General features: G+C 38.2%; 1 protein-coding gene across 1 annotated transcript in view; it reads right to left on the bottom strand.

Moving 5' to 3' along the window:
- Positions 1-2,970: 2,970 nt before the first annotated feature.
- The window catches only part of cox10 (cytochrome c oxidase assembly factor heme A:farnesyltransferase COX10), a 42,848-nt gene continuing 29,957 nt past the window's right edge, over positions 2,971-15,861 (bottom strand). The window contains exons 5-7 of the mRNA XM_084134657.1: positions 15,408-15,478; positions 6,617-6,849; positions 2,971-4,320 (exon numbers count right to left, since the gene is read on the bottom strand). Coding sequence (XP_083990783.1) covers positions 3,896-4,320; positions 6,617-6,849; positions 15,408-15,478 — 729 coding nt within the window. The 3' untranslated portion in view covers positions 2,971-3,895. The remainder of the gene's footprint in view (positions 4,321-6,616; positions 6,850-15,407; positions 15,479-15,861) is intronic.

Raw genomic sequence — 15,861 nt, forward strand, 5'->3', positions numbered from 1 at the left:
CATGATTATTTCAAACATAACTAGAAACATTTAAAATTGATTACAGAGCATTCATAGAGTTTTTCAAGACTGGAAATCAGTTTAAAAATATCCTGATAATTGCAGGTTTTACAAGATCTTGGGAACCCACTCCACTTTCATCAAACAGACTTTCATAATACATTTGAAGTGGATCAAAACCTTTCAAAGTTATACATGAATTTTGAACAATACCCGTTCTTGTCTTAGGACAACTTTAACTTTTTTTTATCCAATTCAAATGTTGACTACTATACATATTATATGTATCTCTCTCTCTCTCTCTCTCTTCTCTCTCTCTCTCTCTCTCTCTCTCTCTCTCTCTCTCTCTCTCTCTCTCTCTCTCTCTCTCTCTCTCTCAGAGAGAGAGCAGATGCTTAATTATATACATGCGTATTTAAGCATTATAAATAGTATATAATGTCATATTATGCATGTTGTGTTATTAATGAAAGTTCAGAAAGTACTACTGATTCTAAACTAATTTGAGCCAATATTGAAACAAAATTGTGTTTAAGGCATCTATTTGAATCAAGCAACATCTGAGTTATGAATTATGTCCAGCATGGACAACAATTTAGAAAAAAAAAAAAAAAAAATTGGATTTGCCAGTATATGCTTAGTAAAAATAACACAGGGTCAGAAAAAGAAATAAGTCTGGACCTTTTTTCTGAACAATGAATTACCACAGAATACTGTCAACAACTGGAAAAAGCAGATTTATACTTTTTATGTTTGATTTTATGTCTCCAAAAATTCCTGCAGCTCGAACAGTAGAGCATTGCGCTTACAATGTCAAGGTCGTGTTCGATATCCAGGGAATACATGAACCGACAAAATGAATGCAATGTAAGTAATTTAAATATAAGCATCTGCCTAAATATGCATAAATATAAATGTATGAAACAATGAAAAAGTTTCCTCCAACTGATACTGAATGGTGAAACAAAAATCAACATATTTTTTATAATGTATATTTTTCAACATGACTATTGACTCCATCGCAGACTCTTCTGTCGCCTTTCACAAATATAACATATGAACTATAGACCACATTTCTGAGATTGATGTCACTGTGCGTGTTTGAGACGGAGAGACTCCCTTAAGACAAATATATCTGTGCAAGTTTAAAGAAGCTTAGGGAATATTTTGCCCAAGAAACATTCGTCCACCCCATGACTTATTTCAAGCAAGTGGCGAGTAGGAATAAATCAGTTTCAAAAGCCTTTCACTATACTGTTTTCCTTGCACACTTCGTGCCAGGAATACTTGATGCACTGCTGCCAAACGTCTGCCAAAAATGTTTGTCATTCTGCCTAACATGCTTAAACGGCAGTTAAAGAGTATTTTAGAAAAATACAGTTTCTAGCTGTCACTCAAGAGTTGAGAGTTCAGAAGGACAGAATGTTGAACTTTCATTTATAAACTTAAACATCTCTCCTCTTTAACCACGCCAAATGAAATCATCCCGCATTGCAGTGTAAGATTTCAAAGCGTTGTGTTGCATGTAAATGAAAAGAGAGGAGAAATCCACCTGTTGCTGTTGTAACAAATGAAGGTCTGGGAGGCTGTTAAAAACTGTAATGAGAATCCAAGCTGGATGAGAAAAACCACAGAGAGCCAAAGATCATTATGGGAAATGTGCTCACCTCCTCAGGGTTCACAGAGCTCATAATGAATGAACGCACTGTGAGAAACTCTCTCCGTGACACTCGGAGTCAAACAATATTTTTCTTGAGAAGAGGATTACTCACGCATTTATGATGTATCCGTCAAGCCTTGCCTGATAAAGGAGGGGGGGGGGGGAGGAGCATTTAAACAGGAAAATGAAACAATTTTTGTAATACTAATGCAAATCATCATAGCAATACCCTATAAAAGTGTGCTTGGGTAAAGTCTTCGTCCCACACAGGGTGTCCATCACGACAAGAGCGGAAGCTGTAAAATCATGGTGGGAGAGTCCACGGACCCCAGGAGGGCTGGAGCTGCCATTTAATCTATTGACATGTTGGGAACAGCTGTTTCACTCTCTTTTTTCTCCCCCCCTCCATCCCTCCATCGCCTCTCTGATGTGAAACGCACTGGCTGCATCCAGACCAGATCTTTACGAGGGGAAGAATGCCTCGCTCTGCCGCCCTGACTAAATCTCAGCACACAGTATATGTGGGCATCTAATGGAGGTGCTGAGAGAAGTGGAATCATTGAGGACAACTGGGAAGGAAACAGCGGAGTAGTATCGAGTGTTGCAGCCGGACAGGTGCAGAGGTCGATGCTTAGGAGATTATATAGGCTGATATCTTAGCCAAATGTGTCCAGGGCAGCCAGACATTGTTTCCAGGCCTGTCTGGAGATGCAGTGGGATTCTTCGGTCAACTCAGCCATGCATTCAATTGCATGGTGAACTAAATACAGCAGACTACCTGCCACACACATTTACAATAGAAATATTAAAACGCATTAAATACTGATTTTATTGGCATAGCAAAAACATACACAACAAAAGTTGTGGGTCAGCAAGATTTTTGTTGTTGATCAAAAATTGATCCAAAGTGACTTTTACATTGTAACATAACATTTTTATTAAAAAGTTTTCAACAATAAGAAATGTTTCTTGAGCACCAAGTCAGCAAATTAGAATGATTTCTGAAGGACCATGTGACACTGAAGCCTGGTGTAGTGGAATAACATACATTTTAAAATATATTGTAATAGAAAAGTAATACGAATATTTTACAACATTGTTGTTTTACTGTATTTTTGACCAAAGCAATGCAGCTTTGGTGAGCATTAGAAACCTTTGAATAGTAATACATGTATATTATATAAAATAATTTCATTTATAATAAATTAATTATAATTACACACACACAATGTAAAAGTGCTTCTACTGGCAGCATAGAAGTGAAGTTATATTGCATTTCAACAATTTCAAATAAAAACTCACACACAATCTTGATCACAGCACATTTTATTAATAAGAATTTTTATTTTATTTGTGTCTTACACAAGTCATTGGTACAGTGAGGTCAGATGTGAAGGCGCTGAACAAGCAAACGTAGTATCGAACAATGCATGGCTGCATTCAATGATATTCTGCACTGTTACATTCAGTAAAGAATCGACAGTAATTCAGTTCTGGGGAGCTCAACTGAGTTGACAGTTTATTTGACTAGTTCTGAAATAATAAAGGATCTTTGATGGAGCTGATACCCGAGAGCTCTCCAAAACGATCAGCCTTTTAACATCTAATCTCAAGACTCAGAGGGACGGAGTTTCACGTGAAATAAAGACTTCTGGGCTAATAGTGAGACCCAGCGGTTTCTTTACTGAATCATTTATTGCTGAAATGAAATATTAACAGACTTAGAAAGAGAAAACTTTGAAAATGTCATTTAGCAAGTAATTAGATGGAAATGACTTGCTAGGTGCATTAAAACAAACCGTTCTCCATTATCCACATCGAACCAAAATGTCCACAGTAATGGTGATGCTAATTGCAAATTCTAGGCAAAATGTATTTGTGGTCTTTAATTTTAGTTAAATCCACTTTGCACATAGACACATCAGCCTACAGAAATTTACAGTCTATGGGTTTATAGACAACAGGGGGCTGCGTCAAATAAATATAATATATTTATACACGAATAACAATGATTTGCGTCCAAGTTACCAGAGGGATTTTTTAAATAACTGCTGCGCATTTACATATACATCAATGTTATTTTTCCCTGAAGGATACTTTTATAACAATGGAAAGAGGCTATGTCTTCCCACTCCAAAGTACACAACATTTGGTTCCTTTTTAGCTCCAAGATAACTCATTTTGGGGCTGACAGCAATTATCAATCCAGTATGAATATGGAGGATTGCGCTCGCTCTACAGAGCCAGAGACGCCGTGCTGGGAGCTACAGCTGCCTCGTCCCGTGACACGCGGCTCTTCTTGCAGGTGAGGGCCAGCAGCAGCAGCATGGGCAGGTGCCAAAGACTGCAGAAAAACAGCTTGCGGGCGTTCTGCCTGTCACCACTGCGATAGAACCTGAAGGCCAGGAAGCTGATGTAAAGGTTAATTGGCAGGGAGACTAAGGGGAACGTCCATGTGGTGACGTCCAGCACGGGGGCCAAGGCCGAGAGACCGATCAGACCTACGCTGTGGCGCAGGGCCACGCGTTTGCAAAGGCCGGGATGGGTGACGGACATCATTCGGTACCCACCCCGCGAGTAGTCCTCTCTCAGGTTCCAGCTCAGTGCATTAAAATGAGGAAACTGCCAAGAGAACAGGAAAGCTCCCAGTAAGAGTGCTCCTGCAGAGACAGAGAGAGGAAGAGAAGGAGTGAATAAACAAACAAGATCACACAGATCATTTAAACACCATTGGTGGAGGAAATGAGAGTGCGGGGAAAGACTACGACTGCGTTCTATCGTCCGAGTTCCTTCACAGGAAACAAACACCATTCACCTGCATTCAGAAGCTGGCCGAGTGGAAAGGTGACACCGCACAAACAGCGGCCCGTGCAGAGGTAGTGGAGCATGACACGTAGGGCTGCCTTTGTGTGTGTGTGATCTTAGAAAACACACTTGTAGCTAAATCCTCTGGGAAACAGCGTGGGGAAGCGTGACAGAGACCTCAAACACGTAGGTCATCTTTTAAAGCTTTGTGTGTTTTTGAACGCTCTCAAACCGGGGGATTTTAAGGAAGAACCTGGTCATGAAAACCTGATGAATTGCTTTGAGAAAACAGAAATGACACCAGAGTCTCCAAATATAAGATCAGTGTGTGGTCGAGAGATTATTTTGTAGTTTTTGTACTTTTGTCAATGTAATTTTGTCAATGTTAAAATACTTTTTCCAAATCACGCTGGAGCCGCTAATGGTGCATAAATTACAATAAATAAATAAAATAAACAAACATGCTGCTATTCTTGCTATAACTGTTTAAAAAGGGAAAAGATTAACAAATGTACAAAGTAGGGCCCTATAATTTCTGTAATGAAAAAATAAAAATTATTTAATTTATTGTATGACACAGAATGTCACAGAAATGGACCAAATTTGGATGAATAAATCAAAAGTAGGGCTGTACAATTAATCATTAATAAAACTATAGTCACATACAAACAGAAAAATAAATACATCCTAATATACACAGGCTTGAAAAGGGCACTGAAACGGCACTACTACAAGAGACGCATGGAGTTCTCAAAGCCCTAGGGAAAAACATAAATATGCACACAAACACTTCAGCCGTTCGCTCCTGAGAAAACAGATCTCATGGTTGCCACAACAGCACACTTTTAATAGTTTGCAAAACAGGCCAAAGACCCCCTACTGTCTTCCACAAACACTTGATCCAAGCGCGAGACGTCTTTAAAAAAAAAAAAACACAGGATGCTGGATGTATATGCAACTACAACAGTCATAAGTGGACAGGGACCTCGGGTCTGGGAGAGGAGTCAGTAAAAGTCAGAAGTGTCATCTGGAACATGAAGTTTCACTTCTCTGGGATGGCTACACAACCCTGAACTGAACCCTGGGATAAACCGTGACAGAACAGGAACTATCACAAGGATGGCTTTTAGACCAAGGACACATTTCAATGTGAGCCTGAAAATAAATTCCTGTTGAAACACTAACGTTTAACTCAAAAAAGAGAAGATATCACATGATGGTGATGTTGTCCATTCCCACAGTGCCATATATGGTGCTATGAGGAGAACTCTACAGCTCTAGAGGTCAAAAAAGGTCTACGAGAATCAGTGAGAGTTGACCTTAAATGAATAGTTCAGCCAAAACGGAGTTTGGTTGCACTGGAAACTGGCATGATTCACATGAATGTGAAAGCAACTCAGACTCTGGCACTTAAAGTAACCTGCACATGCATTTTAGCCGATGATGACATTAGTTCAACGAAACACATGTAAGGTATGACAGTGGTGATGATTTACCTTGGATACAAGAGAGAGTGAGTGTGCAGCTTAATCACGCATAGAGAGTGCAAATTAATGTCTCACAATCTGCTGTCTCCTCAGAGTCCGTTTGCAAGCAGCAGAAAGCGACCTTCATGTGACCTTGCATACAGTAAACCCAAGTGCCGTTCACTCTGCTGTGCATGATAGCACCAAATTAATAACAAACAAGGTAACACTTCATTTTACAGTGTCCCTGTTACATGTTACATGTACTTACTATAGTAATAACAGTAAATTATGCATAATTACATGTAACTAACCCTCAACCAAATCCTAATTCTACCCTAACCCTATAGTAAGTACATGTAGTTGTTAATATTACTCAGTACTTAAATATATAATTACACTGTAACAATGACACCTTAGAATAAAGTGTAACCAAAAACAATATATTGACCCACGTCCAGGTTTCTATAATGCGCCGTGCATGTTTGTAATTACGCAAGAAGTGCGCAAATGCACCAGGGTTCGACAGAATCAATTTGAGTGTATAACCAGAACAACGCTTTGGGGTCCACCGGGAACAATCGCGCTCGGACCGCAGCAAACGTGCCCAGTGTGAAACTTGCTTTATCCAAGTCATTCCAGCAGGAACTGTAGTCACTAGTGTATGTGTGCAAGAGGACTGTACCTGGATCAAGAGCGCCGGTGGCTGCTGTCCAGCCCATTATAGGTGGGATGGCGCCCACCACGGAACCCACCCAGGTGTTGGCGATGCTGAGGCGTTTCAGAGGAGTGTAGCAGCACGTGTACAGGAAGATGTTCAGAGCGCCCAGGAAGCCCGTCAGGGGATTCAGGCCCAGGGTCAACAGGGTCACACCTGGGATCCCACACGCCAGGGCGAATGACACGGCATGCAGAGGGCTGAGAGAAAGAGAGAGATGGAAGACAAATTCAGAACAACCACAACACAGTTCCTATGTGGGGTTTAAAGAGATCATATTTTTATTTCCCCTGAGGTCCACTTATACTCTTACTGAAGGTTGTGGTGTCAAATACAGTCAGTTTATATAGAAATATTTAGCCATTGTGTTAGAAAAACAGAATTCGATCTGGCTCAGATTATGTCTTGCACTTGTAAACAGCAAAACATGTCAACTGTAAAACCAGGAGGCCCTGTTTTAACATTGTCTGATGTCAGTAAGTTTCAACAGAATTTCGGTTTTCATAGCACACTGAACTTTTATTTCAAAAGATCAAGGAACGATGTGATTCCTCATGTAAGACCCTTACAACCATCTTACAGATCTGAAACCACCACCAAAAGAAAAGAAATGATAAATCAAACCAAAAAAATGATAATGCATAACAAGACGCATGTATAACATTCGTTTCTGAGATAAGCTTTAGTGTGGTTCTATGAGTCACATCAAAACAAAGGCTTGTGGGTCTCTGCTACAGATTAAACCTCTCCTGGCCACAGACGCTATTCTCTGTGCTCCATTGGACGACCACTTCCTGGAAGGTTTATTAAAAGCAGTCAGTTCCAATCCTGCAGAGGCGTCTGGTTCAAATTCACAGCTAACTGCTCCATAAATTAGAGGAGTATTGAGACAGAGACCAAAGCAGAGAGGAAAAGAGGGCAAATTTTCCGCCCAACAGCAGGAGACTCCATTTTAATGTTATTATCATTGTTATGGCTGTTTTATGTGGTGGAGGGGTTTTAAAGTCTATATGAGTCCCATAAGTTAACGGTTGAGATCAGTTGTTTGAGGGATAAGGCTGACTAACGTTAGGAGTAAAGCCACTGGCATTTCCTACACTACATCAATAAAAGTGCTATTCTAATGCACCATAATAACGTAGATATTTTAAGTTTGTTCATTATTGAATTTATCTAGTGTTACAAAGGTTTTGTTCATCTTATGGGCCATTTAAAACAAGCACATGAGTTATTGAAATAGCCATCAGGCCTTGACAATTCAATGTATTTAACGTCATGGTCTCATATGGCAGAAACCCAGGCAAGGCTTGAAGGGGGTCACACACCGGACGCGCAGCTCAGCGCCGCGCCGCGCCACGTCTAGGACAACTCTCACTTGAAAATCCAATAACATCAGCAATTTTCTGATTTCTGTAAATAAATATAAAACTAAATGTATATTGCAGCACAGGGTGAAGTCCGTATATACATTAACTACGATTTGAGACACATAAATGTAAATTTAATATAAAACTATGTAAATGGCGCTCTGTGGCGCGGCAGGATTTTGAACACGGTCCTGAGCCGTTGCTGGGCGCCGCGGACAGACGCCAAAAGGCGCCGCCGGTGTGTGTACTCTCATAGAGAATAATGTGTTTGAATTTAAAAGATGTGGCGCTGCGCGGCGCTGCGCCGGTGTGCGACCCCCTTAAATCATGACGTCAACAATAACTCTCAGTAGAAAAAAAGAATCATTCACTTTAGTCTAGTACTTGACGTTACACAGAATTGTTTACTGAAGCATAAACTGTGGTTATTTACTCACCCTCATGATGTTCCCAAATATATATTTTCCTTTATTATGTGTAACAAGCATTTCAGTAAAAAACGGGTAGTGCTTTGCTCAAAACACACCATTAAAAGGGCCATAAAAGTGTGACTGAATCATTATTGACTGAAACGTGTTATGACAGAGGGGAAAATTTGAAGTGAATAATTCCATTATGGTCTGTTCATCAAGCAAGCTATTGTATGGCTTCAGAAAACTTGGAATATAGCACATCAGTTTCATTATTTGTTTTTGTTCTTTTTTTTTTTGCTTCACAGTGCGAATCACTTTCCATTTTCATTTTGTGGAAATAATTTGTGCAAGCATTCAGCATAACTGCTTCTGTCAAAAGAAGAAAAGTCATGCAGGTTTGGAACGTCATGAGGGTGAGTAAATGGTTTTCAGAAATGACATTTTGAGTGAAATGTATATGAATATATTATATATATATATATATATAGAGTGAGGAAAATAAGTATCTGAACATCCTGCTATTTTGCAAGTTCTCCCACTTAGATATCATGGAGGGGTCTGAAATTGTCATCGTAGGTGCATGTCCACTGTGAGAGACATAATCTAAAAAAAAAAAATCGAGAAATCACAATGTATGATTTTTTAACTATTTATTTGTATGATACAGCTGCAAATAAGTATTTGAACACCTGAGAAAATCAATGTTAATATTTGGTACAGTAGCCTTTGTTTGCAATTATAGAGGTCAAACGTTTCCTGTAGTTTTTCACCAGGTTTGCACACACTGCAGGAGGGATTTTGGCCCACTCCTCCACACAGATCTTCTCTAGATCAGTCAGGTTTCTGGGCTGTCGCTGAGAAACACAGAGTTTGAGCTCCCTCCAAAGATTCTCTATTGGGTTTAGGTCTGGAGACTGGCTAGGCCACGCCAGAACCTTGATATGCTTCTTACAGAGCCACTCCTTGGTTATCCTGGCTGTGTGCTTCGGGTCATTGTCATGTTGGAAGACCCAGCCTCGACCCATCTTCAATGCTCTAACTGAGGGAAGGAGGTTGTTCCCCAAAATCTCGCAATACATGGCCCCGGTCATCCTCTCCTTAATACAGTGCAGTCGCCCTGTCCCATGTGCAGAAAAACACCCCCAAAGCATGATGCTACCACCCCCATGCTTCACAGTAGGGATGGTGTTCTTGGGATGGTACTCATCATTCTTCTTCCTCCAAACACGTTTAGTGGAATTATGACCAAAAAGTTCTATTTTGGTCTCATCTGACCACATGACTTTCTCCCATGACTCCTCTGGATCATCCAAATGCTCATTGGCAAACTTAAGACGGGCCTTGACATGTGCTGGTTTAAGCAGGGGAACCTTCCGTGCCATGCATGATTTCAAACCATGACGTCTTAGTGTATTACCAACAGTAACCTTGGAAACGGTGGTCCCAGCTCTTTTCAGGTCATTGACCAGCTCCTCCCGTGTAGTTCTGGGCTGATTTCTCACCTTTCTTAGGATCATTGAGACCCCACGAGGTGAGATCTTGCATGGAGCCCCAGTCCGAGGGAGATTGACAGTCATGTTTAGCTTCTTCCATTTTCTAATGATTGCTCCAACAGTGGACCTTTTTTCACCAAGCTGCTTGGCAATTTCCCCATAGCCCTTTCCAGCCTTGTGGAGGTGTACAATTTTGTCTCTAGTGTCTTTGGACAGCTCTTTGGTCTTGGCCATGTTAGTAGTTGGATTCTTACTGATTGTATGGGGTGGACAGGTGTCTTTATGCAGCTAACGACCTCAAACAGGTGCATCTAATTTAGGATAATAAATGGAGTGGAGGTGGACATTTTAAAGGCAGACTAACAGGTCTTTGAGGGTCAGAATTCTAGCTGATAGACAGGTGTTCAAATACTTATTTGCAGCTGTATCATACAAATAAATAGTTAAAAAATCATATATTGTGATTTCTGGATTTTTTTTTTTTTAGATTATGTCTCTCACAGTGGACATGCACCTACGATGACAATTTCAGACCCCTCCATGATTTCCAAGTGGGAGAACTTGCAAAATAGCAGGGTGTTCAAATACTTATTTTCCTCACTGTATATATATATATACATACATACAGATAATTTCAAAAGGAATAATTTAAATTGATCAACAGTGACAGTAAAGAAAAATTAAAAATTATATTTCAAATAAATGCTGTTCTTTTGAACTTTCGATTCATCAAATAATCCTGAAAAATATATATCAGTTTTCAAAAAAATATTTCAACAGCACAACTTTTTTTTTTTTTTATAAGAGAAATCAGCATATTAGAATGATTTCTGAAGAATCATGTGACACTAGAGTGAAGTAATGATGCTGAATATTCAGCTTTGCCATCACAGGAATACATACATTTTAACATATATTAAAATAGAAAATGAAATAAAATTCTATACATCTAAAAAACTATATATACGCAAAAAATACAATGTAAAAAGCCTTCTGATAAATAATAATAATAAAAAAAGAACATACAAAAAACTCCACAGAGCGATCTTGCGAAAAAGGATTCACATCTGTGAGATTCTGCTTTTCTTTGTCAAATGCAAATCTCTGCCTTCAGGCTTACATCATAAGAATGTGACAGTCGCACGCACACAAACATCAAAGATGACAGTGTCATCTCAAGTCTGGGTAATAACATACAGAGAGGCGTACAAGTACTTATTTTCCTCACTGTATATATATATATATATATATATATATATATATATATATATATATATATATATATATATATATATATATATATATATACAGATAATTTCAAAAGGAATAATTTAAATTGATCAAAAGTGACAGTAAAGAAAAATGAAAAATTATATTTCAAATAAATGCTGTTCTTTTGAACTTTCGATTCATCAAATAATCCTGAAAAATATATATCAGTTTTCAAAAAATATTTAAACAGCACAACTTATTTTATTTTTTTGATAAGAGAAATCAGCATATTAGAATGATTTCTGAAGAATCATGTGACACTAGAGTGAAGTAATGATGCTGAATATTCAGCTTTGCCATCATATATACGCAAAAAATACAATGTAAAAAGCCTTCTGATAAATAATAATAATAAAAAAAGAACATATAAAAACTCCACACAGCGATCTTGCGAAAGAAAGGATTCACAGCTGTGAGATTCTGCATTTCTTTGTCAAATGCAAATCTCTGCCTTCAGGCTTACATCATAAGAATGTGACAGTCGCACGCACACAAACATCAAAGATGACAATGTCATCTCAAGTCTGGGTAATAACATACAGAGAGGCGTACAAGTGCTTGTGCGTGCGTAAACAGGTTGTGCTAGGACACATCTAATGCGTGTAATGACACGTTTTGGTGGGTGACTCTACTGTTAGCATTCTGTGTATTTGTGCACGGGCCTAGAGTGTCTACAAGAGTGTCATGTGAAGATAAGTAGTTACGATGCATTCCTCCTGTCACTGACAGTCAGGCTGGATCTGTGTTCATTGTTGGAGTGACAGAAAGAGAGTGCATATGATGGCTGTCAAATCACATCCATCTGCTTTGATATAAATGCCACTCTTTAATCCACCTGCGCAGACCTCCTACAGCGCGGCTGAATTAGTGTCGTGCTCCTGAGAGGTTAAACCCTACAGTAATTAAGCAGCTTCTGGGGGATGTTTCCAGAAGTTTGAAATAGAGCTCCATTTATCAGCTCACCTCTTTATCTTCTGCTCCAAAACGGTTTTAGAAAATGAGCCTGGATTTAGGCTGTGAGGAATGTTGTGTTTGAAAGGGAGTCAATTGCACAGCTATAAGTTTTCCAAACCAAGATAATGCATGACATAACAATGGCCTGCAAACATAAGCTTAAAAAACATCATTTGGAGACGTGGCCTGGCGATTAGTGTGCACACTATTCTACTGGACTACCTATTCTTTCTAGACTATAAATAAATAATAATTGGCAATAAACATTTTCATTTAAAATAATTTCAAATTTGATGTTAATTTTAGAAATGTTTTAATCATTCCTGGTCTTATTGTGCTTACTGTGGTTTATTGGTGCACATTAATCAATGTATTAAATATTTAAAATGTATACAAAATAAAATATTTTTTATATTAATAAATAAATACATTCACTATTTATACAAATCTATTTTGTTTATTTATCTGCTCCGACCTCAGACACAACTTTTCTTTTTAGCTGTCAGCTGACAAAAAAGTTGTTTATGATCCAATCATATCTCGATAAATAAAAAGTCTACTTGATAGATAGAAATGTCCAATTCCGCATTTTTTTCTTCACATTGAACTTCCTTTTATTAAAAAATGTCATGTTATAGTATTTAAAAAGTAAAAAACAATTTTACAATTACTTTGCATTAAAAAATTACCATGCATATACAGTTGTGCTCAAAAGTTTACATTCACATTGCAGAATATGCAATATGTTAATTATTTTAACAAATTAAGAGGGATCATACAAAATGCAAGTTATTTTTTATTTAATACTGTCCTGAATAAGGTATTTTACATAAAAGATGTTTACATATAATCAACAACAAGAAAATAAATAAATAGCTGAATTATTAAAAATGACGCCGTTCAAAAGTTTACATCCCCTTGATTCTCAATAATATGTCGTTACCTGGATGATCCACGACTGTTTTCTGGACAATTGAGGGACTCAAACACAACTATTAAAAAAGGTTCAAACATTCACTGATGCATTTAAGAGCCGGGGGGTGAAAACTTAATCAAGGTAAATTGTACTTAATTTCTCTTCCGGGGAAACATGTAAGTATATTCTGTTTCTTCCGAAGGACAGTACGAAAAAAAAAGAGAAAAAATAATAATAATAATAATAATATATATACATAGATATTTAAATGAAATAAGAACAATTTGATGATCTTCATCCTGTTCAAAAGTTTTCACCCCCCTGGCTCTGGGACTATATGTAAACATCTTTTATGTAAAATATCTTATTCAGGACAATACTAAAAAATTACGCATTTTGTATGATCCCTCTTATTTTGTTTAAATATTTAACATTTTGCAGATTCTGCAATGTGTATGTAAACTTTTGAGCATGACTGTATATGTTTGAAAAAAAAAAAACTCTTTGCCTTGACCATCACGATACCGTAACATTACTTTTCACAATCTAAAATAAAAGCACACTAGGGTGTAGAATGAGCCGGAATGGGATGACATAGTTGATAGCGACATTATGAAACCTCTTATGTGTCCTGGAGCTGGGCAGCGTCTTCGTTTGAGAGTGTGTGTTTGAGATGCACACACCACAACGGGATAAGCCGGGGTGTTTGGTTTGGGCTGTTTGGGTTACTTTGACTGCTCGAGTCATTCATTATACCCTCACGTCAACAGATCTGCCCCTTTTGTTGTTGGAAAGTGACCCTCGAGGGAGTGAGAGAGGGCAGGGGTCCTGTTCAGTTAAATTCCACTAACACACCCAATTAGTAAGAAGTAATGGCTGTCAAATGTGTTATCACGCTCAAAAACGTGTGTAAAGATGCCTGAGATGGATATAGAATGCTTCCTGATTGTTTATTTTAATCAGAGCTACAGGTTAACTGTTCCAGTAATTGCGCTATGGTGCTTTGCATGTTCGTGTCCAACATGCCCCATAGAGTGAATCCTGCAGAGATTACATATTTGTGTAGGTCAAACACTGGAAACGAGTTAGCATTTTACCACTTCCGGTTCCATTTTAAATGAATCAATACGTTTTTTAAATAGGTTTTTGGGTAAATGCCTGAAAAAATGTTCTGAGTTGAACACAAGCTCAAGATATTTCACTTTTTATTCTACAACACAAAATACATCAGTGATCCCCTCTTGTGATTTTATATAGCTTTTACTTGTCTTGATAAAGGTGGTTGCTAACAAGTGGCAAAATGGGACTACAGAGGGTATTAAATGTCACCAGAAAGGTAAACTCTTCCACTTACAAGTCCACTTTCACTTCCTCATTCATAATCATGCTCTTGCAACCAATTCTAACTTAAACTTTGAGGGAAAATGGTTTTAAATCAAGACTGAAATAGTTGTCGGAAACTTAATGGTGGTAATGGAGTCATGTAACCATGGTGTAGGTCGTTTATAGCCTACATTTAGCTGATTGCACTTAGGCTTCAAAATTCATTAAATGTGTTCAATTCTAAATATTATCATGATGAACTTTTGTTAGTCACAGAGCTTATTTTCTGCAATAATCCAAAAGCCTTTTTTGTTGAAGGAACCAGGGTGATGCTAATCTCCGGATTGGCCTACAAAATGTCATCACAGCAGCACTATATTCCTTGTCTTTTAGCCTAATAATATCATGACACACACAACGATCTGAAGAAGAAAAAATAACACAAAACTTCTCTAAAACAGTTTAGCATGCTAGTCTGACAGCATGAAGAAGTTGCAACTGTAAATGCCTCCACTTTAAAGCACCCAAAGCTAAAACCAAAATAAACTGGGTAACATCACTACTAATCGTCTAGTCTGCTGGTGGATGGATGACCATACTCGACCATCCTTTGTCAGCAGTGGAGTGAGACGGGCAGAACAGAGAGAGGCACACCTACACACACTTGGATCAGGTTACACAGGACAGGTGCGCGAGCGGCTGGCCAGCGCTACAGATATTAGACAATGGTGTTTCTGATATGGCAGGCTCAGCTATACACAAACACTGGGCTATGAGAACAATGTAGAGAGTAAATGATGTACATAATGAGAGCAAGGAAGCCATTTTATTCTGCAGTGGCTCTTTACACATATCAAGAATGTGTTTCAAAACCGAGTGAGCTGCCTACCTTAAAAACATTTCTGGACAACACAATCATGTTTGAATCTACATACAATGCCCAAAAATACAGTCTAGGTAGGATGCTCACTAATTTTTAAAACTGCCCAAGAGTGAGATGCAGGTTTTGAAGGGTCTTACCTGATCTGTCCTCTGACCAGAGGTCTGTTTTTGGTACGATTCATGTTTGAGTCAAAGGGCACCTCGAAGTACTGTTGGGGGAAAAAATGATGAAAATTAACACAGGGTATATTAACAGCACAAAAAGTCTCTTTAACACACATACGAACAATCCTAAATGTAAGTGTGCATATCCCGCTCTTTTCCAATCCAGATCTTTTCCAGTCTAAATATCACATTTTCATTCTAACATACCTTAGACAGAAGAAACAATATTTTATGTTTTTTTTTTTTTTTTACAACAATATTTTTGTGATATTGTGAAATGTACTGTCTCATTACAACAACACACACTTGATTATTTCTAATACAGAAGACAGAGAGAAAAAGGCACAATCACATTACACTGAAGAATAAATCGCAATATTGTGTTGTGACCCAGATATCATATTTTAGATAGTGATAGTACTTTGGC

The sequence above is a fragment of the Abramis brama genome, assembly GCF_963993115.1.
Source record: "Abramis brama genome assembly, chromosome: 14".
NCBI classification, from domain to species: domain Eukaryota; kingdom Metazoa; phylum Chordata; class Actinopteri; order Cypriniformes; family Leuciscidae; genus Abramis; species Abramis brama.